At 33.6% G+C, this 24,074-nt stretch overlaps 1 protein-coding gene across 1 annotated transcript; it reads left to right on the forward strand.

The window, feature by feature from the left end:
- Positions 1–350: 350 nt before the first annotated feature.
- LOC134272560 (DDB1- and CUL4-associated factor 1-like) lies at positions 351–23,817 on the forward strand. Its single transcript, XM_062754784.1, has 37 exons — positions 351–552; positions 2,579–2,681; positions 3,522–3,672; positions 4,357–4,476; positions 6,446–6,583; positions 7,088–7,424; positions 7,667–7,800; positions 8,031–8,132; positions 8,281–8,439; positions 9,662–9,702; positions 9,930–10,068; positions 10,279–10,488; positions 10,820–10,989; positions 12,405–12,524; positions 12,959–13,061; positions 13,435–13,554; positions 14,763–14,834; positions 14,995–15,076; positions 15,410–15,549; positions 15,820–15,901; positions 16,206–16,330; positions 16,551–16,754; positions 17,176–17,372; positions 17,591–17,666; positions 17,879–17,940; positions 18,079–18,142; positions 18,330–18,401; positions 18,645–18,701; positions 18,807–18,883; positions 18,983–19,064; positions 19,417–19,650; positions 20,673–20,763; positions 21,658–21,756; positions 21,858–21,934; positions 22,166–22,249; positions 22,687–22,783; positions 23,169–23,817. The coding sequence occupies exons 2-37, from the start codon at positions 2,581–2,583 to the stop codon at positions 23,300–23,302; spliced, it is 4,353 nt and encodes a 1,450-aa protein (XP_062610768.1). The 5' UTR covers positions 351–552; positions 2,579–2,580; the 3' UTR covers positions 23,303–23,817.
- The last annotated feature ends 257 nt before the right edge of the window (positions 23,818–24,074 follow it).

Below are 24,074 nucleotides of genomic sequence, written 5' to 3' on the forward strand. Positions count from 1 at the left end.
TCTCTGCGATTTTGAATCACACTTTATGAGTACTTATCCAAAATATACTTCTCAAAAAATCCTTGATATAAGAAATTTGAGGAGTGACTTACCTTAAAAAATTTACATTGTTGAATTTAAATATGTTATAAAAATCGAATTTTAATAAGTAGTTTTGAAGTAAAGGCTGCTGTGTAAACTTTTCTAAAAAGCTGACGAGTGACATACCTTAAGAGATGTTTTTTAAAGGTTAACAAAGTACAACGATCGGTAGCTAATCTTGTTACACTATGAGTCTCGAATAAGTAGTGGTATGAGTTATTTGATAAAATAAAAAGTACGAAAATACTAGGTATGCTAGCTTTACATAATATTTTGTTTGAAAACAGCATGGTGGATTGCGGGAAATGGAGAAATTTTTTAATATGTGCTGATTTCTACCTTAAAGTGTAGGATTCTTGAGTAAACCATTTGATATTTAAAGTCCTTTCTATCATAACGTTCCTCTTTTACAAGACATTTTTTGAAACATTGCATCTCTCGGAGTGTCCATTGTGCAATTGACAGATACAGGTTAGTTTTGGTTTCAGTTTATGTTTTGAATAAATTGATTTTACCATAATGTACTCAAATAACAGTGCTTTCAATGCTTTGTATAAATTGGAGTTTTAACTTTAGGAAAATTACAGTGCTTGCGATGTTTTCGGACCTATTTAAACTTGAAATTTAACGAATGGAAAAAATGATTATGCTGTCTTTTTGATACCTGAGTATTTTACATGCATGAGTGAATGTACTAACAACAACTCAGAACTCAACTTTGAGTATTTATTTATTTATTTTTTTTTTTTTTATAATTTTTTGTATTTTCATTACACAAAATACCTTGATCAAGGCTTTTGTAATACCTTGATCAAGTTATTCAGCTTTAGCAAGCTATAATACCTTTATCAGGGTATTGTGCTGGACCTGACCCAAATCAGTCTTATTTCTGAAGAAAGCATTTTTCTTAGGATGTGCAGAAAATCTCATTTTGATGCAGTGATCGATTTCAACTTTGAACTCGTCTGAAATCAATTCATGAAAAAATCACTCTTGAAGAAGTGTCTTTTTCTGCGCAATTGCAATCAAAGTATTGAAAGTTTTGGGGCTGTATAGGGTAGTTGAAATAGTTACTTCTTGAATGAAACAACAAAGAAGTCCAGTTCTGGTTAACATGATAATAGATCGGTAATTATTCAGCACAATTTGAAGTAATCGTACTCATTCATGTCTCACCGCACATAAGATAGGGTACAATTACCCAAACAATGGAATTACGTTTTGCTCTAAATTGTTCAAACGCAGTAATGAATAAACTCTGTCTGCTTTGGATTTTTTTTTAAAACCTCCCCAGTATAAATATTTATAGTCATTTACTTGCAATTTTTTGTATTTTTTGAATAAAAAGAAAAATTGTTCAAAGTTGCATTGAAATAGCTAAATAAAGCTACCTGAGGTAGGTAAATAAAGCTATGTAGGTAATTCTACCTACTTAGCTAATCTAGCAATTGTACTGGACCTGTTTAAAACTGCCATAGTGACTCACTGTATTGAGAGAAAATCATTGCAAAAAAAATCTTGAGGAGCATAGTTGCCAACTCACCCGATTTCGTCGGGTTACACCCGATTTTTCGACCCTTAACCCGATTATTTTTTATGACCCGGCGGGTCATGCTTTTCACCCAATTTTTGCCAAAAATCTCCCGATTTCCGGATTTAGTTTGTAAATTAGATTGCACTTCTAACTTCCAGTTACAACCCAAGCTTAGATCTACGTAAACATGGTAAACGAACAATGCCGATGGCTATGCTCAGTGGGCCGTTTACCAATTAATTATGAGTGAAGACCTGTGTAAACAATTAACTGGGAGTTGTTTTGACAAATCAAAGTTTGAAGTCAATTAAAAATGGCTTCCACAGAAGTAGATCATTATCAGGGTCAGCAGGAACAAATCGAACCAAAAAAAGAGAAGCGATATTTATGTACGATATCAATTAAGGAATCTTGGAAAACAACTTTCATACTATAAAATACAGTGATCGAAGATAGTGTATACCTACCTGTACATCTTAAACATATATTATTGCACTTGTTAATTAAATTAAATAAGAGATAGAAAGAATCCCCACAAAACCAAAACTGGAATACTTCCAAATTTAGCACAAATTAAACTGAAAAAGCTTTCTTTTAAGATAAAATGCACACTTAATTCCGGTCAGTACTATATAATGAAACCTTCAATGCCCTTTTTAACTTCTAAATTTAATCAACAATTGAACATGTATTAATTTTTCGTCTTAGTAAGTTAAAGCCTTTTTAAATAAAAAGAATTCTCAATACACAAATACTTATATATATTTATTATTATTGGTAAATATGTTGTGAATGTTGTTACGCGTTATGACCAGATTTTTTATTTCCAAATCTGGTCATGACCAGATTTTACATGTCAGAGGTTGGCAAGTATGTTGAGGAGACAATACATGTATATAAGACTCAGTAGATAAAAACTATGGGTAGTGTAAAGTGATTGTTTTTTTGTCTTGTATTTTAAAGATATGGCTGCATTGGACTCGCTTGCACAACTAAACAGTTTGTTGGAAGAGTGGACTCAGAATCAAAGCAGTAGCTCATTCAGTGTTACCAACTCATTGCACAGGTAATTTTATGCTTAAAAAAAATTCCACTTTGTCAGGTCTATGATGTCTGGTAAGTTTTCCACATACTGATTGATAAATTTAGACTAAAAACCCCCATAAATTTTTCAGCTGTTTAAAGCATTCTACAAAGTTTTGCATTTTAAAGTCATACAGTCAAACCTTGTTACCTCAAACTTGATGGGACCAAGTAAAAAATTTGAGATATCCAAGTGTTTGAGATATCAAAAGTAAATTACTGTAAACCAACTATTATTCGCGTCATCTTTAATTTGCAATTTGTCCGTTTGAAATCAATCTGTGATGATTAATTTTCGCTACAGAGGAAACGTTCCTCACAAATACTAAGCAAAATAATTGGTTCGCAGCGATTAATATTTGCGTGTCTAAGTTGGGCGCGAAACTAGCGAATATTTCTCGCATGCAAATAAAAGCTGGTTTACAGTACTTCAAAAATATGTGGTTAGACATATCCATGGTAGTCGATATATCCGTGTTCAGTATATGGAGGTTCGACTGTATTTATTTCAGCTGTACAGTTTTGATAGGTGTCTCTAACCTTAAAATCTTTTGATTTATCTGAGAAGAATATCTTCAGCATGCCTTTGATCTTAGAAATGAATAATATATAGCTGAGTACAAAAAAAAATAACAAGGATCCTGTAATTTTATGTGCAATATTTGGATTTTAGATAAAGAATTATTTTTTGAAAAAAAATTGAGTGGGGATTCAATTTTAATCTTTCTAAGGAAATGTTTCATGTAATTTCATGTACTTTTTTCATTTCGTGCGTATTACTAAATATTGCTAAGATATACAGTGGCTATTTCTGACATTGTAGAATGGCCGAGCTCCTGGAGAAGGAAACGGAGGAATATTATAAGATGGACCCTGACCCGTTTGATGACCGACATCCCGGGCGTGCCGTCCCGACCTGTGCCCTGGGTCATCTCATGAAAACACTGTTCAAAAACGAAGACTTCATGAGCAAGGTACTTTAAGAGTTCTGTAAATCCCTTTTTATTCATGAGAACTTTTTTTTGCGTACTGTAGATCACTAAATTTTCGCGACACCTTATTTTCGCGAGATTGCTATTGACTCTTTGTAAGCGAGACATAATTTTCACGAATAGTTGTTATTGCTCTATATAATCCTATGGAATACTTTTATACACGAGAATTAAATTTTCGCGAATGCATTGTCTCGCATAATTACGGGGAAATAAAGTTCTCGCGGATAAAAAGTGATTTACAGTAATTACGTGAGTCTGTCTTTCATGAAAATTTCATTCTCATGTATATTTGTATTGGTAAGGATTATGTTTAACAAAAACCATAACTCATGGAAATTTTGTTTATAAAATCCAAATAGATATCTCATGAAATTATAATTAAGGTGTTGAGAAAATATAGTGATCTACACTAGTACACTACTTGTTTAACTTTCTAGTAGAGTGACAGTTGTTTATCGACCTTCAGAGATGAGAGTTTTCGCCCTTTTGATCATTTATCTTTATACTTCATACTCTGATACTTGTTGAAATTTGTTTGAAATTTTTGCATTTTCACAATTTAATGTTAATTATTCACAGGTCTGACAATATTTACTGTATGTTAACTATGTTTTCAGTTGATCAGGACATACTTTTCTGACAATGTTTACTGTATGTTTTCAGTTGATCAGTACGTACTTGATCAGTAGCAACAGAGACCAGACTGATCTACACATCGCGGCGTCTCGTCTGTTGTTAGATGTCATGCCAGGACTAGAGACCACCACAGTATTCCAAGAAACTGTAAGATTCTCTATAGGACATTCTGTGTTTTTAATAAACAGCTCCTCTTCTGAAGTTGTCGATTTAAGGTGTTTAGGAATCAGTCTCTTTGTCTGTCTTTCTGTCTGCTTGTCTTCATGAATACTTTAATTGCAAGAATGCAGTCATGTTTGTCAGATCAGTGAAAACAGTTTATGGCAAATGACATTCAAACCAAACTTAGCCACATGAAGCATATGTGTAGGCATTGTTTATAGCACTATTTCAAGCCTTTCACGTCTCAGCTCAGGGCTCTCGATTCTCTAAATCTGGGGCCGATATTCGGCCCCATTCCCAATGCAAAAAAGGTACCTTTTTTCCGAAAAGAAAGGTGTAAATTTCCCAATTTCCATAGCAAAATATTAATTAAAAAATAAAAGTCCATGAAACTTAATCGCAAAAAAATCCCCGAACAAAACACACTTGCAAATGAAAGTGAAACTGTACTACTATTTTATTAGTTCGCGCCAAATGCATTTGTAAACTGGTTCAGGGAACCAGGTAATTGTTTTTACAAAAATGTGTACTAACTATGAGTGCAGAGTATCTTGTCATGTAGTTTCGACAAAAAACATCATTTGGTTTCAAAAATAGACATTTCAATTAAACATTAGTAAGCTGCACCTAGAAACATACCCATGTTTCAGCATCTTCAGTCTCGCGCTGTATTGGTAAGCAAAGTTGTCCATGTGATCAAGGAATTTCGGGATTATGTGACTAGCGACTGTCACTCAGAAAGACATATAACCGCAATATCAACACTCAAAGATAGTAATGACAAAGCTAATGTACTTTCATATTAGCCTACATACCCATGTTTGTTCTGTTTAACTGTTTATTCAAAATGAGTTAAACTGATGACAAAATGCTAGAAAAGCAAAATTTGAGGATTTTTAAAAATGAATTTTGGTTATCCAACTTTTCCCAAAATGACGACAATTTTCCCAATTTGAACGGCCCCGGCCCCAGTCCCAAAAAGTGGTGTGAGAGTCCTGCTGAGTGCTTGACTGGCTGGATACATTCCCCTGGGAAAAAACTGACAAATACAGACTTTGATTTCGATGAACGGTGTTGCCGTGGTTACTAAAAATAGAAATTTCTGTGAAAAACATTCAAAATGCTACTCCTCCTACAGTTTTGGTCCGATTTCAATATAACTGGGCACACAAGTAGACTACACTAAGATACATAATTCTGTTTATCGGTTTGTGATTTCGATGAACGGTGTTGTCATGTTACTAAAAATAGATTTTTAAAAAAAAATTCATTCAAAATGCTACTCCTCCTACAGTTTAAGTCTGATTTCAGTATAACTGGGCACACAACTAGACTACACTAAGATACATAATTCTGTTCATTGGTTTTTGATTTCGATGAACGTTGTTGCTGTGGTTACTAAAAATTGAAATTTCTGTGAAAAACATTCAAAATGCTACTCCTCCTACAGTTTAAGTCTGATTTCAATATAACTTGGCACACAAGTAGACTACACTGAGATACATAATTCTGTATATCTGTTTTGGATTTCAATGAACGACGTTGACATGGTTACTAAAAATAGAAATTTCTGTGAAAAACATTCAAAATGCTACTCCAAATACATTTTGAGTCTGATTATAATATAATGTTGCATGCAAGTAGACTACACTGAGATACATAATTAGCAGTTTTGTGTTTTTGATTTTGATGATTGATGTTGCCATAGTAATTTAAATTGAAAATTCTGTAAAAATTTATTAAAAGCTAGTACTACAGTTGTAGTCTTATTTATTGCTTTTGTAAAGTTTTAAGTCCCAACTGATACTTTTCTCTTCCGTTATTATAAATACAAACCTGTAGAGCTACAGTCTCGACAGAGACTTCTGGTTAAAATACTTATAAGAAGGAAACATCGTTTCAGTTAGTATTAATTTTTATGATCTTGAATTGCCTACTTTTTACTGTTGACTAGGATGGCTTAGTTAGACGATTGTTTCACTGGGCAGAGGTCTGTGAGGATCCATTGAGGTCTTATGCCACAGGGCTATTGGCAGGGGCCATGGAACTCAATGATGTAGCAGACAAGTTCAAAGACTCCAATTCCCATCTGGTAGGTCATACCAAATATATAACTTGTATGCCTGTTGTATCTTGAGTTGATTTTAATTCTTTGTCTTCTTTCCATCATTTTCAAATTTTCAAGTTAATGCTTAGAGACATGTGAAATGGGTTGATTTTACCATGTAAAATGCTCTGTATATACATGCATGAATGGAAATTAAAGTATGTTTAAAAGAATTAAGTATCTTTATGTATTATAAAAGTTGCTTGGAGTTTGTTAATTATCTTTGTTGTTTGAAAATAAAGTAGTGTGAAGCAACTTTTTAAAGACCAATCGAAAATCATGAAATATATAGTTGAGTACAAATTAATGATTTCCTCTCAGAATTATCTGATTGAAGTCTCAGAAATAAGAGTTGTTTTTAAATGTACTTTGTTCTGATAATAGCAAAATATTTTACAGTATCTGTCAGACAAAATGATTCATACCTTGTACTTGGTCTGTAAAGAAAAAAAAGGAATCAATCAATAGAAAAATTATGTTATATTTTAGGTCCCCATGTTGCTGACACGTTTACATAAGCTGAAGTGTGACTACGAGAAGGAGAATGAAGAAAACACCGCAGTGGACGATAACCAGAGACATTTCGGAGTTTTTGCCAAGGAGACTGAAAGGTCCCCGGAAAAGAAAATCTCATCAGAAAGTTCTCAGGAGAGTGGAGCGGAAAACTCGCAGGAAACGAGCTCACCAGTAAAAGGCAGCTCAAAGGGGGACAACTCAGGAAAAAATGACAGACGAGAGTCAATGAAGCGTGCACTTTCACCCAGTTACTATAGCGATGACCTGTACAGATTTAAAAAGAAAAGCCGCATTAGAGATGATTCAATAAGTAATTACTATGTGTTGATTATATTAAGCTTAAATTTTTTTTTTTTTTTGGTAATAAACATTGATCATATTTCTTGAACAGTTGATGGGTAAATGGAAGAGGAAGAGACATACATGTAGTTACTCTAAAATCTAGATGTACACAAACCATTTAAAAGAAAACAAGAAGCTTTTCCTATTAGAATCATTCTTTCATTCAGTATGTACGTATGTATGCTTCATACTTGACCGGTTTTGTTCCAGCTGAGTACAGCAACAGTAGCTGGGCGGAGATGAAGTGTTACGTGATAGGGACATACAGCCTGCAGCCCCTCAGTACCGCCATGAAACAGCGAGTCATTCTACAGTATCTCAGACCAATGGCAGAGTACCAAGAGGTAGAAACGGGGTTTTCTGAAATTTTACAGGGTTAGGGTTAGAGGTAGAAACTGGTTTTCTGAAAATTTGAAACCCCCCCCCCCCTCTTTCAACCAACTCATGTTCTTTGCATGTTTTTCATATATTCAGTGTATTTAGAAATCTTAACTAGAAAAATTAATGATGCAATATATCATAGAAAACCTGTTTTGTTTAAGTACCATATATTGAACATCGTTGTGACTTGCAGTTAATTGGTGCTGCCTTTGAACATAATGCCATGGATCTGGTGTTCTTCTACATGGATCTCAGAAAGAATTCAGACATCAGACTGGCATTTGAAGCACTCAGGGTAAGGAATTTTAATACTGCTGTAAATGCAATTTTAAGCGATTTATATTTTATTTTTTTTGGCAAAATGATGAAGGTTTTAGGACAAAATCTTTTTCATAGATCCCACAATGGTCCTGTTTTGATATTAAAGCTATATTTTTTTTCAGTACACTGCAAACCTGCTGTGTCACAAGAAGTTTGCCATTGAGTTCCTGACCATGCAGGGTGTCCAAAGGACCCTCCAGGTGCCCCGCCCCTCAGTGGCGGCTTGTGGGGTGTCGCTCTGTATCTACTATCTCTCTTACTTTGAGGACGCCATGGAGAGGGTAAGAAATGTTATAAATAGCCAGGCCTTCTCAAAAAGGGCAGGACTGTTCTTAAATTATTGAATACTGTGAAATCATATTTTCATGGGGTCAGTTTTTGATGGTTTGAAGGGAAAAAAATGTTAAGTTTTGATTTCGTTATTGAAAAACTGTTGCCTTGTGATATGTATGAAATGAAGAAGTAGATTTGTGGGGGTTTTCATACTACAATAAGGAAAGAATACGCAGTTATGATAAGGCTGTCCGAAGGCTATAAATGTCTTAAAAATATACATTTTATTTTGAGCTTGATTTTAATTTCAATATGTGATCCTTGTTTGAAATTGCAGTCAACTTGAGATAACAGTTAAATCAGGTATAATAATAAAGCATTTCTGTGATGTAAGATGACTGTGTTGATCACGTGACGGACATTTTTGATATTCTTAAATGTTGCACAAAAATCGCTTCGGCACAAGTGCAAAACGAAAATATTGTGCAAAGTTTGCTACATAGATCAATTCATCGTCATCCCTGGTACATAAAAAGTGCTGGGGGCAGGTTCCATTTTTACTTCGTAAGAAAATATTTTACGATAAATTAAAATTACCAACGTAAAGAGGGGTATTTTCCACACTTTATCGCGATTTATACAAAAACGGATAAACTACATACGATCCCCCAACAAAATTCAGTTAGAAGACATAATTCTCTTTTAGATTCACGCAGATTATCTTCAATTTATCCTTGTCTTTCACTTGTGCTAGTCCAATATAAACACGATTCATAAATTCTAACTCTGTCTACGGAAGTGTAAGGGGAGCATTTCAAACATAATCTTTTATAATCTTTTGCTATTGCTTGAATATATGCATATCGGACAAGCAAAAGGAATAGAGACATTTAGATATCAAATGTTTAACATTATAACAGCACACACAAGCTTAAAAAACAACCCTTACTCTTAAATTAAACACAAATCCCCATAATAAATCTACATGCCGTGTAATAATTATGACATTTTCCCCGTCATGTCAGCTCAAGTATGCAGTGACTTGACGTCATATTCTATTATGACGTCATATCTAGGTAGTTCAGAGAAGTAACTATACAGTTTAAACAGTTTGATATTTTACGGGCAGCCTTATCCTAGCTGCGTATTAATCCCCAATAAGATTATTAAAAGTGTTTCCAAGTAACATTTTTAACAAATTACAATTTTAATTATGTTTTTAAATTTTAGGTTTGTCAGTTACCAGATGAGACCCTAGCTGAATTAGTTAGGTAAATATTTTTGAAATTCTGAAAAAAACGGTTCACTTTTCAATGAAACTTAACTTTTATTTAATACAAATTTATTTTAAGTATGGACGTCAAGCTGAAATCTTTATATTGTTTATTCCTGGGAGATTATATGTGAATAAACTATATTAAGACTTATTCCTGTTCTGTTAGGATAAATAAGAATGGACTGGCACAGTAAATATCTTTACATGTATATCTTTCTACAGCTACACATTGTGGCTACTGGAGTGTTCCCATGATTCTAGTAGATGTCATGCTGCAATGTTTTTTGGACAAGCCTTTCCCTACAGAGTGATCCTAAATTTGTTTGATCAAAAGGATGGTCTTCGCAGGTTATTCAATGTGGTAAGTCTTCAAACTAATTTTATTTAGTTTACATCAATGGACAATTTTTTTGAATAATACACATCAGTTTTCTTTTATTTAACCAAGTGTAATTAAGGTCTAGAATAAATTATTTATAAGATATTTGCTTTCCTTAAGAATTATGACAAGAAATGAGGGGTAATGTTTACACTGAGATGGAAATGTATTTTACTCTTTATCTATAAATAGATCAGCACTCTACAGATTATGGATGTCGATGAACGACGGGACGTTAGTGACGATCAGCTGTTTACGATGCGGCAGCTCACTCGCCACGCCTCGCTCGCTCTGAAGAAATATTTTGAGGCTCATTTATCTCACAAAGTGGAGGAGATCAAGCGATCTCATGCTCGCAGTGATGACAGCGGCTCGCCGGTTCATGAAGTGCCTGCGTATAAGGTGACATTTGATTGGTCCGAGAAGTTAAGAGTGTAAAGAAATTACGAATAAATAAATTTGGAAGTTTTTAGGTCATTTTCCTGAATTAATTTGTAAAAACATTTGACGGATTGTGAATTTACATCTGTACATGTGTATTTCTGCTTGTGAATTATAAATTTTGTAAGAAGAGAGTATTTAAAAGACTCTGATTAATGCTTCTAAAAATCTTTTTTTAGCATCAGGATAGAAAATTTTTTGCATAAAAACCATAAAAAATTTCCCTTTCTTTTAATAATTTTCTCTGTTAACTTTAAGTTTTTAAAAGATATGATTTTGGAATATTTATTAGGCTTTGAAACTAACACCAGAAATAGTTCAGGAAAATGTGGAAATCATGATGGAGTTGATGCCAGTACGAATTCATTGGACCCCGGAAATCACGTGCCACAAACTGGGCGGGATCAAACTGCTCTGTCAGCTTATTGCACTGGCGCCAAACTGGAACAGCTTCACAGGAAAGTACGCAGAGGCTTCTGTCTGATTTTGGGTCTTTTACCATTGAACTTCAAACTTTTAATCCGTGTATTAGAACATCTGTCAAATTTAAAATAGAAAAATGTGATTATTAACATTTGTAAATACAGGTAAACTTCGGTATCTCGACATCGGATATGTCGACAACCTGGGATATGTCGACGTCCATGCCCGGTCCCGGCATTATTTACTATATAAATGATTTGCAAAAACTCTGATATGTCGACCTCGGTAATGTCGAACCCCGCTTATCTCGACGTATTTCACAGTAGCAAAATTTACCTGGTATATGTTAATTTTTTCTATAACCTAATTGTTTGTCAGCTGGTCGCTCGTCACGCACGGACGACTCCGTGTATATCTCGACGTCGTTTCACACCTTTCACAATGTTTTGACTACAACTGCTCTGTTTACGTTAATTGTTTAATGTTCAGCTTGGGTAATATCATTCAGTTGATAAATCTGTCTCAATTCTGCGTAAATGTACCTTTTTTTATGTCGAAATTTAACAAAACTTAAACATTTAAAAAAAAAAGGTAACTGAATAACAATGAACAATATACGCATTGAATTCAATTATCTTAAAAATTTTGAAAATGCATTCATCAGGAATCGATCAAAACAATGTCATGCACGACTATTGCATCAGCGTAATTGCAATATGAAACATCATGAAGTTTGTTAAATGCGCATTTCCAATTAAATTTTGGGATGAAAATGAAATGAAAATTAATGATGAATGATTATTAAATAAATAAGAAGTGAAATGAAATAATTTTAAAAATATACGCATTAATTTTTTTCCGTATCTCGGAAGTCGACTTTTTATACCCTTCCGGTTTGGAGTTTATAGAGCGCATTTCGTATCCTGTTTTGACAGAGCTAGTGGCACGCGGATCGAATGCTGGATGGAAATATATAACTTATAACTTATTATATTTTCTAATAAATATAGAGGGATAGCTGAAACAAACGAGCTAGAGTCTATTTGAAGACAAGTAGATACCTGTAAATTACACGTCTGTTCAGTTTAGATCTATAGTTTTACTATGCAAAAAAAATTAAGGACGTCGAGTCTTAACTCGGATATCTCGACATTTTCCGACCGTCCCGTCGATGTCGAGATAACGAAGTTTACCTGTAAGTAAAATGTGTTATAATTTTAAACTTAATTTTACATTTAGGGTTGTTAATTTTTATGATACATGAACATTTCATAAATATAAAGTTTAAAAAGAATCGAGGGAAAAAAATGGAAAATCTGTCACATGGTTTCACGAATAACACTTAGGATCTTCAATGTTTACAGAAGTTGGGCCTTTTGATGTACGCACATGCCCTTTTTAAGTCACTGTATCTTTCTTCCTAGATTCTAAATCTGACACTTTTGGTATTTCAGATCAGAAATGATAAAGAACGTCCTGGATGTGATCAATGTATTGGTGTCCACCCCCCGATCTCAGCTTGCTCTGCTGGAGTCAGTACCACTCTATGATAACCTGTCTACACCAGCTGTTAGGTCAGTAAAATATTTGTTATAATACAAAGTGGAACATGTTAATTACAAACTCAGTGGAATTCTTCTATACTACATAGATAGATAATTGTTTGGGTTTTGTTTGGCAACACTTTCTGCTAAGAGACATTGATTCTGTGAAATGTACTTTTAAAATTAATTGCTCAAAGAATTATATTGAATTGATTACTAAATGCATGTTGAATGTAATGTATCTCCATGACTTGCTCCTGATATTAGACTTTAAGTGTGAAAAGTAATTGTGCTATAAAATGTAGAAAATAAGTATGTAAATCCAACACATACAATGTTTTCTTGTCATCTAGCATTTTGATACAGTCCACAACATATGATTACAAGCTGTATTTTGTAAAGTTTTTTGGCTACTTGTGTGTTATGCATATTAATAATTGCTGTATTTTTTTGTGGTACAACAGTGTGCTAATAGGACTAGCGGAGGGAGAAGTTATACAAGACCCAGAGGTTCAGAAATCAGCCCTGAGTGTCATCATCAATTGTGTGTGTGGCCCAGTAGAAAAGGTATCAAAGAGTTTGGTTGTGGTGTTCTCCTTCAATGCACCTGTTTGGAGCTGGGTTTAACAAGTAATGGGGGGGGGGGGGGGTAGAAATGGGAGGAAAAACTGGATGAAGTGTATCATAATGGGAAAATTGATTTGATGGATAAATTAAAAAAATAAGAACCAAAGAAAGAGAAAAAATACAGAGGAAGGGGATTTAGTTGAATGGCAGCAAGTGATGTGATAACGTTTGCAAACTTTGAAGATGGAATCCCTCTTCAAAATCAGCTTCTTGACTATTATTATATAAAGGATTAATAACTGGACTTTTTTTATCTCCAACATGTAGAAACAGAAGTGAGTATATATAGCTAAATATGACCTTGACATTGTAGCTGGGAGGAGGTCTAGGGAGGTATATAGGGACTGGGTCAAAGAAAAGGATCAACTTAAAAGTAGGAGAAGACATTCTCAGTAAGATGTGGAATGGGGTCAGGATCAACAATGGTATCATGGTAAGTAGGACAAGGTCACCTATTGGTAAAAATCAAACGGGAAGTAGTTTTTCTAGCGGTGTGATTAGTAAAAGCAGGTTTCTTTTGCAAAGTATGTTTTTTTAGCTCTACTGGTCAGAGACCAGAAAGCATTATGCGAAAATTGCGTCCGAGCTTTCCGTCCGTCTGTCCGTGAAAGTCTGTAAACAATTTTTCAAAATGCTACTCCTTTTACAGTTTTGATCTGATTTCAATATAACTTGGCACACAAGTAGACTACACTAAGATACATAATTCTGTGTATCGGTTTTTGATTTTGATAAACGGTGTTGCCGTGGTAACTAAAAATAGAAATATCTGTGAAATTTCTTTAAAATGCTACTCCTCCTACAGTTTTGGTCTGATTTCAATATAACTTGGCACACAAGTAGACTACACTAAGATACATAATTCTGTGTATCGGTTTTTGATTTCGATGAACGTTGTTGCCGTGGTTAATAAAAATAGAAATTTCTGTGAAATTCTTTCAAAATGCTACTCCTCCTACAGTTTTGATCTGATTTCAATATAACTTGGCACACAAGTAGACTACACTAAGATACATAATTCTGTGTATTGGTTTTTGATTTTAATAAATGGTGTTGCAATGGTAACTAAAAATAGAAATTTCTGTGAAATTCCTTTAAAATGCTACTCCTCCTACAGTTTTGGTCTGATTTCAATTTAACTTTGCACACAAGTAAACAACACTAAGATACATAATTCTGTGTATCGGTTTTTGATTTCGATGAAAGTTGTTGCCGTGGTTACTAAAAATACACATTTCTGTGAAATTCTTTGAAAATGCTACTCCTCCTACAGTTTTGGTCTGATTTCAATATAACTTGGCACACAAGTAGACTATATAAGATACATAATTCTGTTTATCAGCTTTTGATTTAAATAAACGGTTTTGCCGTGGTAATAAAAATAGAAATTTCTGTGAAATTCCTTAAAATGATCAACTTAAAATGCTTCCTCCTACAGTTTTGGTCTGATTTCAATATAACTTCGCAAACTTGTAGACTACACTAAGAACATAAAGAGACTTTATCAAGGATCATTATTCTATTTATTGCTGTTGTTAAGTTTCAATTCCCAACTGCTGAAGTACTTTTCTCTTCCTTTGCTATGAGTACAAACCAGTAGAGCTTCAGTCTCGACAGAGACTTCTGGTTTAATTTTTAAAGGTACTCCTGAAACTGTTGTCCATCAAAACACCCATAACGGATGCTGACTGCATTAGGGCATTGGCTTGCAAGGTAGGTTAAATGTGTCAGTAATGCAATATACTGGATTTTCTTTTTATCTGTACAATTTATTTTGATTGATTAATGAACCTTAAAATGATTAAGAAGTTGAATAACCACACAATTATAAGATAAAAATATGCACGATTAAAGAATTCTTCCTGCTTTCTAGGCTTTGGTTGGTTTATCGCGATCAGAGACTGTCAGACAGATTATCAGTAAACTCCCTCTCTTCAACAATGGACAGTTACAGTGTAAGTCACCACTCAGATTCACTTGGAAATTCTAATGATTTTTTGCAAGTGCAAGTTTTTTCAGTGTTCATAGTGTCAAACAGCTGTAGTGTTTGAGGGTAAGGTGTGACAATGGTAACAGTTTAATTTTGACAAAATCTTGAAGACTAATGTTTTAAAATTTGATGAAAATAGAAAATTGGTCTGTTAAGGTGTCTGTATATTATATTATATACATGTATTGGTATTCTCTTGGCAGTGATAGATAAGCTTCATAAACACGTTTATCTTCAGTGTTTGTGGAGATAGACTTCATATATATGGACATTTTAATGTTTCTCATTTGTCTTTTAGTACTTATGAAAGAACCGGTTCTGCATGACAAACAACAGGAACACATCAAGTTCTGTAAATACGCCAATGAGTTGTTAGAGAGGGTGGTGGGAAAGAAGTCCAGCGCTCATTTGGATGCTTCACTGGAGGAAATTAGAAGGGTAACTCCATTTTTTTGTTCAAAGATTTTTTTTGAATTTTTTATAAACAACAGTGCCTTATTTGAAAGGATGATTGGATTATTAAGATATTTTAGATTGAGGATTTGGAGTTCAAAATCCATGTTATTGGATGTTTTGGAAAAGGAAATTGTACACTTTTTTCACAAATTATGTTGTAGAATTACATTTTAGTTTGTCTTGCTTGGTCTGTGGAATCCAACATTCAAACAAAAACATTGATTTTTAATAATTTTGACTGTAATATTTCAGGCTGACATTGTTGCTCAAACAAGAATAAATTTCCAAGAAAAGGAATTGCTTCAATTAATATACAGTCACCTGCAATCTGAAGGTAACCAGCATTCTGTTGAAATGTTCCACAGATCCTAAGGTCTCTATGGCAGCATCTCGAAGAACAAATAAAATTTTACCATGTTCAGATTACATGTAACTAATGCTCATTTAGCCATGACTGTTGTGTATTTGGCCACTTTACCTGAATACCTTTCAGAGCAAGCATTTGCAAATTGTTATAACCATGTATAGTACATGTATGTTTATTGCAATCCTGTTTTTGAAACATTTAAAAGCATCATCCAAGAGAAGATTCATTTTGAAGATTTATCTGTTGTTACCTGATACCTCTGATTTTGTAGGATTGACTGAGGCAGCAGCAGCTTTACAGAAAGAAGCCAATCTACCTCACTGTGCCACGCCCCCTAATGTCCTCCCAGTACAGCCATGTGTGTTTGCTTCTCCCCATTTTGCATCTCCCAGAATTGTAAGTTCAACATGTTGATGTGTAATTTTGTTATTTTTTGATTTTCATTTTTATTCTTTTTTTGCTACAATAAAATTTCAAGGCAGGTTTGTTGTGGTAAATTTGTTTTGATATATGGAAATTCTTCTTGTACTACAAAAAATTGTTTGCTTTAATTATTAAGTTTGTCACCTGTAAAAATTGCTCTAAGTACATGAATGAAGCAAAGTTTTCTTTACAGTCCAGACAGATGAGTCACCCGTTAGCTTCACACGCCACCCTCACGTCTGATGTCCCTTCTACAAGTTCTGGTCTCCATAGTAACTCTAGCAGTCAGAGGGACAGTCCTACTAACTCAGGTTCCACCCCCGGCACACCTGGACCAATCAGATTTCATCTCAGTCGACAACACCCGCAGGCCTCACCAGGCCTGGGACAAGTTAGGGTGGGTGTTGATCTATAGCAATAGAAACTATAAAAGGCTCGGTATTAGATGCTAGTCATTCATAAGAAAGAAAGATATGAGGTTTATGTACTGTTGAATGATTCAAGATAATGGAGAATTTGTCAGAAGAATGTTTTGGTGCATATAGAAAGAAGAAAGAAATCAGAAATGACTTGAAGGGGGATTGTTGTGAAGAAATCATAAATCTTCAAATCCTTTGTTGGCATGCTGCAAGTTATTTTTCCTCAAAATCACACAGGGGCACATGAATAGGAAGTATTATGAGTGATTATAAAGTAGTATATTTCTTAAACTTCATGCATGCTTCAGGACTGTAAATGCTATTAAAATTTAATGGAGCAATATGAGTATTTAAGATAGTCAAATGGTCGTTATTCTATATGTGACTTGTTTTTTGCAGGCTTCAAATAGCAAGAGTAGATTTAGTTCAGAGAAAGATTGCATTCTATCTAGTCCGGCCTGGAGGACAAAAGGTCATCTGAAAGGTCAAGGAGAATACGACATGACCTTGGATAAGATTGTGACAGAGTATTTACGTAAACAACATGCTCTGTGTCGAAACCCTGTCACCACCTGTCCACCTATGTCTCTGTTTCAGTAAGTCTGTATACAGATTATAAAACTGGTTATTAATATACTAGTAGTACCTAATTAGACTTATAAAAAAGGTAAGGACAGGTAAAATCTTAATGAATGAAAAGTGTATTGAAATTTTTTGTTAAGAACTTTCTTATTTTAAATATTTTTCAGATATGTAATTATGGTAAGAATCAGCAATAGTATTTAATATTTATCAGTTTACTGATTTTTTTCAGACCTCACAGATGTCCTGAGCCCAGAGGTAGAAGAATGGCACCTATTAATTGTACATCTAGGATTTATAACAGAATGGTAAATCACATACATGTAATATGATAAATAAAACCAGCTGATCACATTAACAAGCAAATATTCTAAAGTTACACAGATGTCTAATGCTTGGCAAAACAAGCTGGAATTGTAAATATCTGAATTTGATTGGTTTATAAATACAGTAAATACAATCTTTTTATAAATACAATAAATACAATCTTTTTATAAATACAATAAATACAATCTTGCAGTTGGGGCCCAAGGTGGGAGGAATAGGAGGACCCAGTGTGGATAGAAAGTTCATCTACAGTCGGTAAGGAGGGGGGTCGGGAGGGGGGCTGAGATTGTGATACATCAAAAATGGACCATAATCAGGGGTCGACACTAACTTTTAAACCATAGTTGTCAGCAGGGCTAGCCATTAATTTTTTTTACTTTGTTACATTGCCAGGTTCAGGCCCTGTCAGTCTTATAGAAATGTGGATGATGGGGGAATGCTGTGTTGTTCTTTTTCTGTAAGTAAAATTGTTACTTCTAGGAAAAACTGAGGAGAAAATATTTAAAGTTTAATTTTAACCGTAAGGAAGCCAAATGACAAAGTCTTGTTTTAAAAATTTGCCCAAAATCATTTCATATTTTCTTTTAATGTACATGTAAAAATAAGCGAAGTTCTGATAATATGTGTATTTTATGTACATGCAGAGAGATGAGCAGTACTTGATGTATGGGACGTTTTGGGGAGACATCAAACTAGTCAGTTTACAGTCTGGGGAGGTATGAACTGTCTCCTTAATGTTTTATGTCGCCATATTAAACATTTTATTTAATTTTAAAAAATGAGTTCTAGATGAATTTTTTGTAAATTTACCAAAAAAAAAAAAGAAAGGGAAAAAAATTTTTTTTTTGATTTAGATTTATATGTTTTATATACATATAATATATATATATATATATATATATATATATATATATATATATATATATACATATATATATATTTTTGATATTTTGATATAGGAAACAGCCAGTTATAATTTCCATCAGGTTGCAATAGAGGATTTTCAGCAAGCAAGAGTAAGGGGTTTTGAAAATTTAATAATGAATAAAAACCATAACATTGATTTACTGCTATGATGCATGTTGGTAGTGTAATCAAAAGAGTCTTTACAATTTCATTAGGACTCAGATTTGCTACTGATCAGTTACGAGGACAACGGATCTGGGGTGTGGACGTATGGCGATGTTGTAGATAACAAGTATGTACTATACCTACGTTAACGTCTATGAAAAAGTACTTCAAAAGCTGCTAGTAGATGATAGCTAAGTCATGACAAAATTTTTTTTCTGTTCAATAGATACAGCTTTGAGGACAGCCATATTGAGTTTAGCAAACAGGTCCAAGACCGAATCATTGGGACGAAAGATGAAACAGCAAATGTGAGTACATGTAGATCCTATCAAAACATTTCAAAGAAGCAAGATCCTTACATTTCTAAAGGGATTTTTTCTGTAATTATGAAAAAAATGTTTATTAATGGAAAATGAAGATTGCATGAATGAAATGGGGGGGGGGAATTTTGAAGAAGGTGATAAATCAATTATAAGTTATCTTCTTATAGAAGAGTCTAAGAGGTTACATGTAAGTCCATTGACACTGAAAATTCGAAAATTATAAATTCAGTTGCTGACATGTATTTTACTTACTGGCTTCCTGGGTTTTGATAATGGTACAGTATATATTCATTACACTGCAGGCTTGTTCTTGTACCAATAATTTATTGTTTTATAGATCTACGATGTCTCAACGGGCCAAAGAATTCTCAAACTGTATGATCCAAACAAAGCTAATAACTACCTTAAGAATCGAGCCACGTTTAACCCTACAGATGAACTGGTTCTCAATGACGGGGTTTTGTGGGATGTGCGCAGCGGAAAATCCATCCATAAGTTCGACAAGTTCAACGCCAACATCAGTGGTGTGTTTCATCCAATGGGGTTGGAGATTATTATCAACTCAGAAGTTGTATCCTTTCTCTCAAATTAAGGATTGAAAGAATTTTAAACAACATATTAAACCAGTGCATTTTTTTCCCCGAAGAACTGGCATAAATTTTGAAATCCACATCTACGAAAATAAAATCTGACCCCATGTATTATTTTGACTGACTTAACACAGCTCATTTTCATCAGAGTTAAACATTCTCTCTTAAAATGATGCATGATATACTCTTTCTTTTTTTAATTAAACTGAATGTGTGGAATAATGTCTGTATTCATCTATCATGAAAATCTAGAAGCCCCCCTCCCCCCACTTGGTCCATCACTTCTTACCACTATAAAAATAAAAATATTTATTATATATTACATTTTCAACTGTGAAATACTGTACAAGATATATCCATTTAATAAAAGTGATATCCTGTCACAGTGTGAAAGGATATCAAAATGATGTCCTGTCACGGTGTGACAAATATCAGAAGTGCGATAAAACTCGATTTACCTTCCATATGAAAGAGCATTGAAAAAATATTCCTTGGACTGTTACAATATATAGAGTGAGTAAATAAACCATAATGACAGAGAATAAGACTGCCAAAGTTCCCCCAAATATGTTGCTAAAGTCCATGTTTACAATGTTTTCAATCTCGTATCAACCGCTCAACTATGACGTCATAGCCTATGATTGTATATATAGAAAGACAAAAAGGCAAAGGGAAAATCAAAGAAAATGTCATAAACAGAAAATTCAATGCTTTGTAGTTAAATATGGAATTTATTTCGCTCGTGAGACAGGATTTTTTTTATATTTTCACTCGTGCTTCGCATATCAAAAAATTCTGTCCCACTCATGAAATAAATTCCATATTCAACTACAAAGCATTGAATATCCTCTACATACATGTATTATGAAAAACTCGAAATGGAGAAAAATGCACCTTTTTATTGTTGTTAAAAATGCATTCATTTATGATTGGTCAGTTGTCTTGAACAAGTAGATTTGATACAGTCAGAACCATGTGATATTTATCTTTAACTGCCTGACAGTGGGACATCAGGAATTATCATCTGCTTCACACAGTCCCCGCCCTGAACCAATGTCAGATTCGCTTCAACAATCTAGGAGATGTCATATATGGTGGGTATCTTCCTTGAATAGTTTTGATATTTTAAGCCAGGGAGTTTTATTTTTCTAGAGCAAGTTTTAAAATTGGAGAAAATACCCTAAATATTTAAGTACATTTACTCAGTGAAAATTATGAATGATTACAAATGGACTCTATAACATTTCAAAATAAGGAGAAGTTTTTTTAATTTGTGCCCTGTTCACACGGAGAGTTTAATTCGAATTAAACGTAAAGTTACTGCAAATTAGCTTCGCTTAGCGTTCACACGGAGAATTTAATGCGAATTAGTTTAATTCGAAATTAGATTACTGCGCATCACACATTACTTCGCATTAGCTCCGTGTGAACGCTAAACGAAGCTAATTCGAATTAAATTTTGAGGCATGCGTAATGGCAAAATTAGGTCAAATGCCACACGTCCGTGGTCAAATTGAAGTATTTGTGCTATTTTTGAGTGAAAAACTAAGGAAAATTGTGTTAATCGCTAAAATGTGTGTACAGACACTGTATCATTATGTCAAATGCATCTGCTCTGCATAAGGTGACATGATTTGCAAATGACGTCATAATAGCCGTACTTACGCCTGACCGTAGAAGAATAATTTTAATTCCCATTAGTTTACTTCGCATTAGCTGTCGTGTGAACGCAATTTAATTCGTGTTAGATTGATTCGCATTAGTTTACTTCGCATTAATTTACTGCGAATTAAACTCGTCGTGTGAACAGGGCATTAGGATACATGCTAAAAAAAAGGACCATATGATATATTATTCATTTATATATCCTTATTCTTCATACTGTAAAATTTATGATTTGATGGCACAATTTTTCTTTATTCCATATTCCATTCTATCAAAATTTCCAAGTAAGTTTGATTTGTTTACTTTTATCGTATTTTTTTCAGCTATTTATGTAATGGATGAAGAAATGGATGATTTTAAAGTCAGAAGTCCATACAGCTCAACCTTCAGAACATTTGATTCCACTGACTATAGTTCCATAGGTACAAACATTCTCATGATGCTGTCAATAGAATATTAGTACCGTCATTCCTCTATTAAACAAAGTAATGTGATTTATGAAAATTATTTTGAATAATTTCAGCTACAATAGACGTGAAGTCAAAAAGTATCTTAGACTTGTGTACTGACAAATCTGATTGTTACCTAGCAGTGGTAGAGGTAAGTGACCTTTAACCTTGGACCTTTATTTGGTGAGAAAAAGGAAAATCATTATAAATATACAATGATTAAATGACTTTTTTAGACCGAGAATTTAGAGGTATTCTCACATATCTAACGTCATTTTAAAAAATAGCTAAAACACAGTATCATCATATTAAAAACATCATATTAAAAATCATATTTTATAAATTGAGTGTAGATCTAGAAAGCTCCATTTTGATTTGACAGAACCTGAACACAGATCTGGGTACAGAGGAGTTTGTATGTAAGCTGTATGAGGTTGGAAAACTCCGAGACGAAGAGGACAACCAGGTACGTAATAGCCGGGAAAACAGCAGAACTGTCGCAAACAGATCGCGTTATAAAAATATTACAGTAGGACTCTAGCTAACAGATTGCATTGTAAAGATATTAGAGGCAAATAAACTGTTGTCATGTACCAACCATGATAGCCCGAGAAATTGTGGGACTGTTGGGAACAGATCATGTTTTAAAGATATTAAAGGCAAATAAACTGTAGTTGTGTAATAATCATGATAGCCAGGAAAACCACGTGACTTTCGCTAACAGACGAAAATAATCAGTGAATGTTCAGGTTTTTTTTGGGGGGGGGGGGGGTCTTTAACTTATTTTTCTGAAAAAAATACCTCATCAAATCAGATCTGTTGATTTTTTTAAAAATATAATTTCCATAAACTATAAACTGTCGGCATTCAGTTTTGAAAAAAATTATTTTGTTTTAACTTCAGCCTGAGGATGAAGAGGAGGATCTGGAAGATGTAGACGAAGACGATGATGATGATGATGATTCTCATTTGATTGATTTCAATGACTCTAATGATGAAGGTAACAATGATTATTTTGATGCACAAGTTCTAACAATGAGTTCAGTATTTGCAGCTAGCTGGGAGTGTGTAGATACATTGATAAAATTGACTAGCAGCTACATGAACATTAAAACTGAAAAGAAAATATGTAAAAAAAAAAATTTTTAAAAGAAAATGATAAAGTTTTCTAAAAGAAAAATTAAAAATGTTGAAAATGATTTGCCTTTTATGGAAATGAGCAAAAGCAAAACAGTATTCAAGAAGTACTAGAAAATACCCTTTTTATAAAACCTCTAATTACCGGGTACTCTCCATTCAACACAAAAAATCTCTTGAAATTCTTGTTTTATGCTTTGTAAATTGTAACTACTTAAGAATGAAACCTTTCTCTGATGTGGCATCAGATTTCTTTACAGATGATGACGACGATGACAATGACGGAAATGAAGATGAGAATGATGACATGTTTTCCCAGAGTGAGGGATACAGCGACGATGACGACGATATCAGCGATGATGCTCTGTTTGAACTCTTATGATGAGTGTTGGCTTAGATACATGTATTTGAGAATTATATATATCTGGACTTTAAGGCATGAAAAAATATATGTAAAAAGATACTGTAGTATATGGTTTAAAAATTCTGAAGGTAACTTATTATTAAAAACCATGGGTAAAAATATATTGACTAATATGTATACAGCTGTACCATTTTTTTTTTATGGTGAATTCTGTATTATTACTATACTAATGAAAACAAAATGATATTAAATGTAAGAGATTGGCATTCTTTATTTGGTTACATGGACACATTTCAGAATTTCTATTAGATAAATGACAGTGTTAAGGGCAGAACAGTGTTAAAAATAATCAGGTGCTACAATTGTTTGTACATGTAGGTATTTTACATGTTCTTTTTAAGGTAATGGTGAAGATAACTTCACTTTTGTTGTGGTGTTTGTCAAAATGTTATTTTTTATTATTTAAGAAATATTGAGGATCATGATAGACATTGAGTTGTACATTTGCATGTCAATAAATGTAATTAATTTTATTTAAAGTCTTCACTGTCTCTTCTTTCAATACTGGCTACTATTTTTCAAGTGTCAGATTTTATCAGAACCCCCCCACCCCCACCCCAAAAAAAATGTTCCGAAGAAGTGAATTGATAAATTTGCAGCCTGTGTAGTTTCAGGTACTTCATTTTAAATGTGAGTTGTTTACCATTTTAGTTCACCTTGGCTGAAAGCTCAAGTGAGCTTTATAGTCTGTCTTAAAACTTTTCACATTTTCAACTTCTCCTGAACCAGG

This window comes from Saccostrea cucullata, unplaced genomic scaffold (genome assembly GCF_032062105.1).
Source record: "Saccostrea cucullata isolate Sc308-1 unplaced genomic scaffold, CSIRO_AGI_Scuc_v1 ctg158, whole genome shotgun sequence".
Classification (NCBI taxonomy): Eukaryota; Metazoa; Mollusca; class Bivalvia; order Ostreida; family Ostreidae; genus Saccostrea; species Saccostrea cuccullata.

Bases quoted from the DNA above. Each gene is read 5' to 3' on its own strand.
- LOC134272560 (XM_062754784.1), top strand. From the start codon at position 2,581: ATGGCTGCATTGGACTCGCTTGCACAACTAAACAGTTTGTTGGAAGAG. The intron at 10,069-10,278 runs GTAAGTCTTCAA...ATCTATAAATAG, and splicing joins TTCGCAGGTTATTCAATGTG to ATCAGCACTCTACAGATTAT. The intron at 19,065-19,416 runs GTGAGTACATGT...ATTGTTTTATAG, and splicing joins CGAAAGATGAAACAGCAAAT to ATCTACGATGTCTCAACGGG.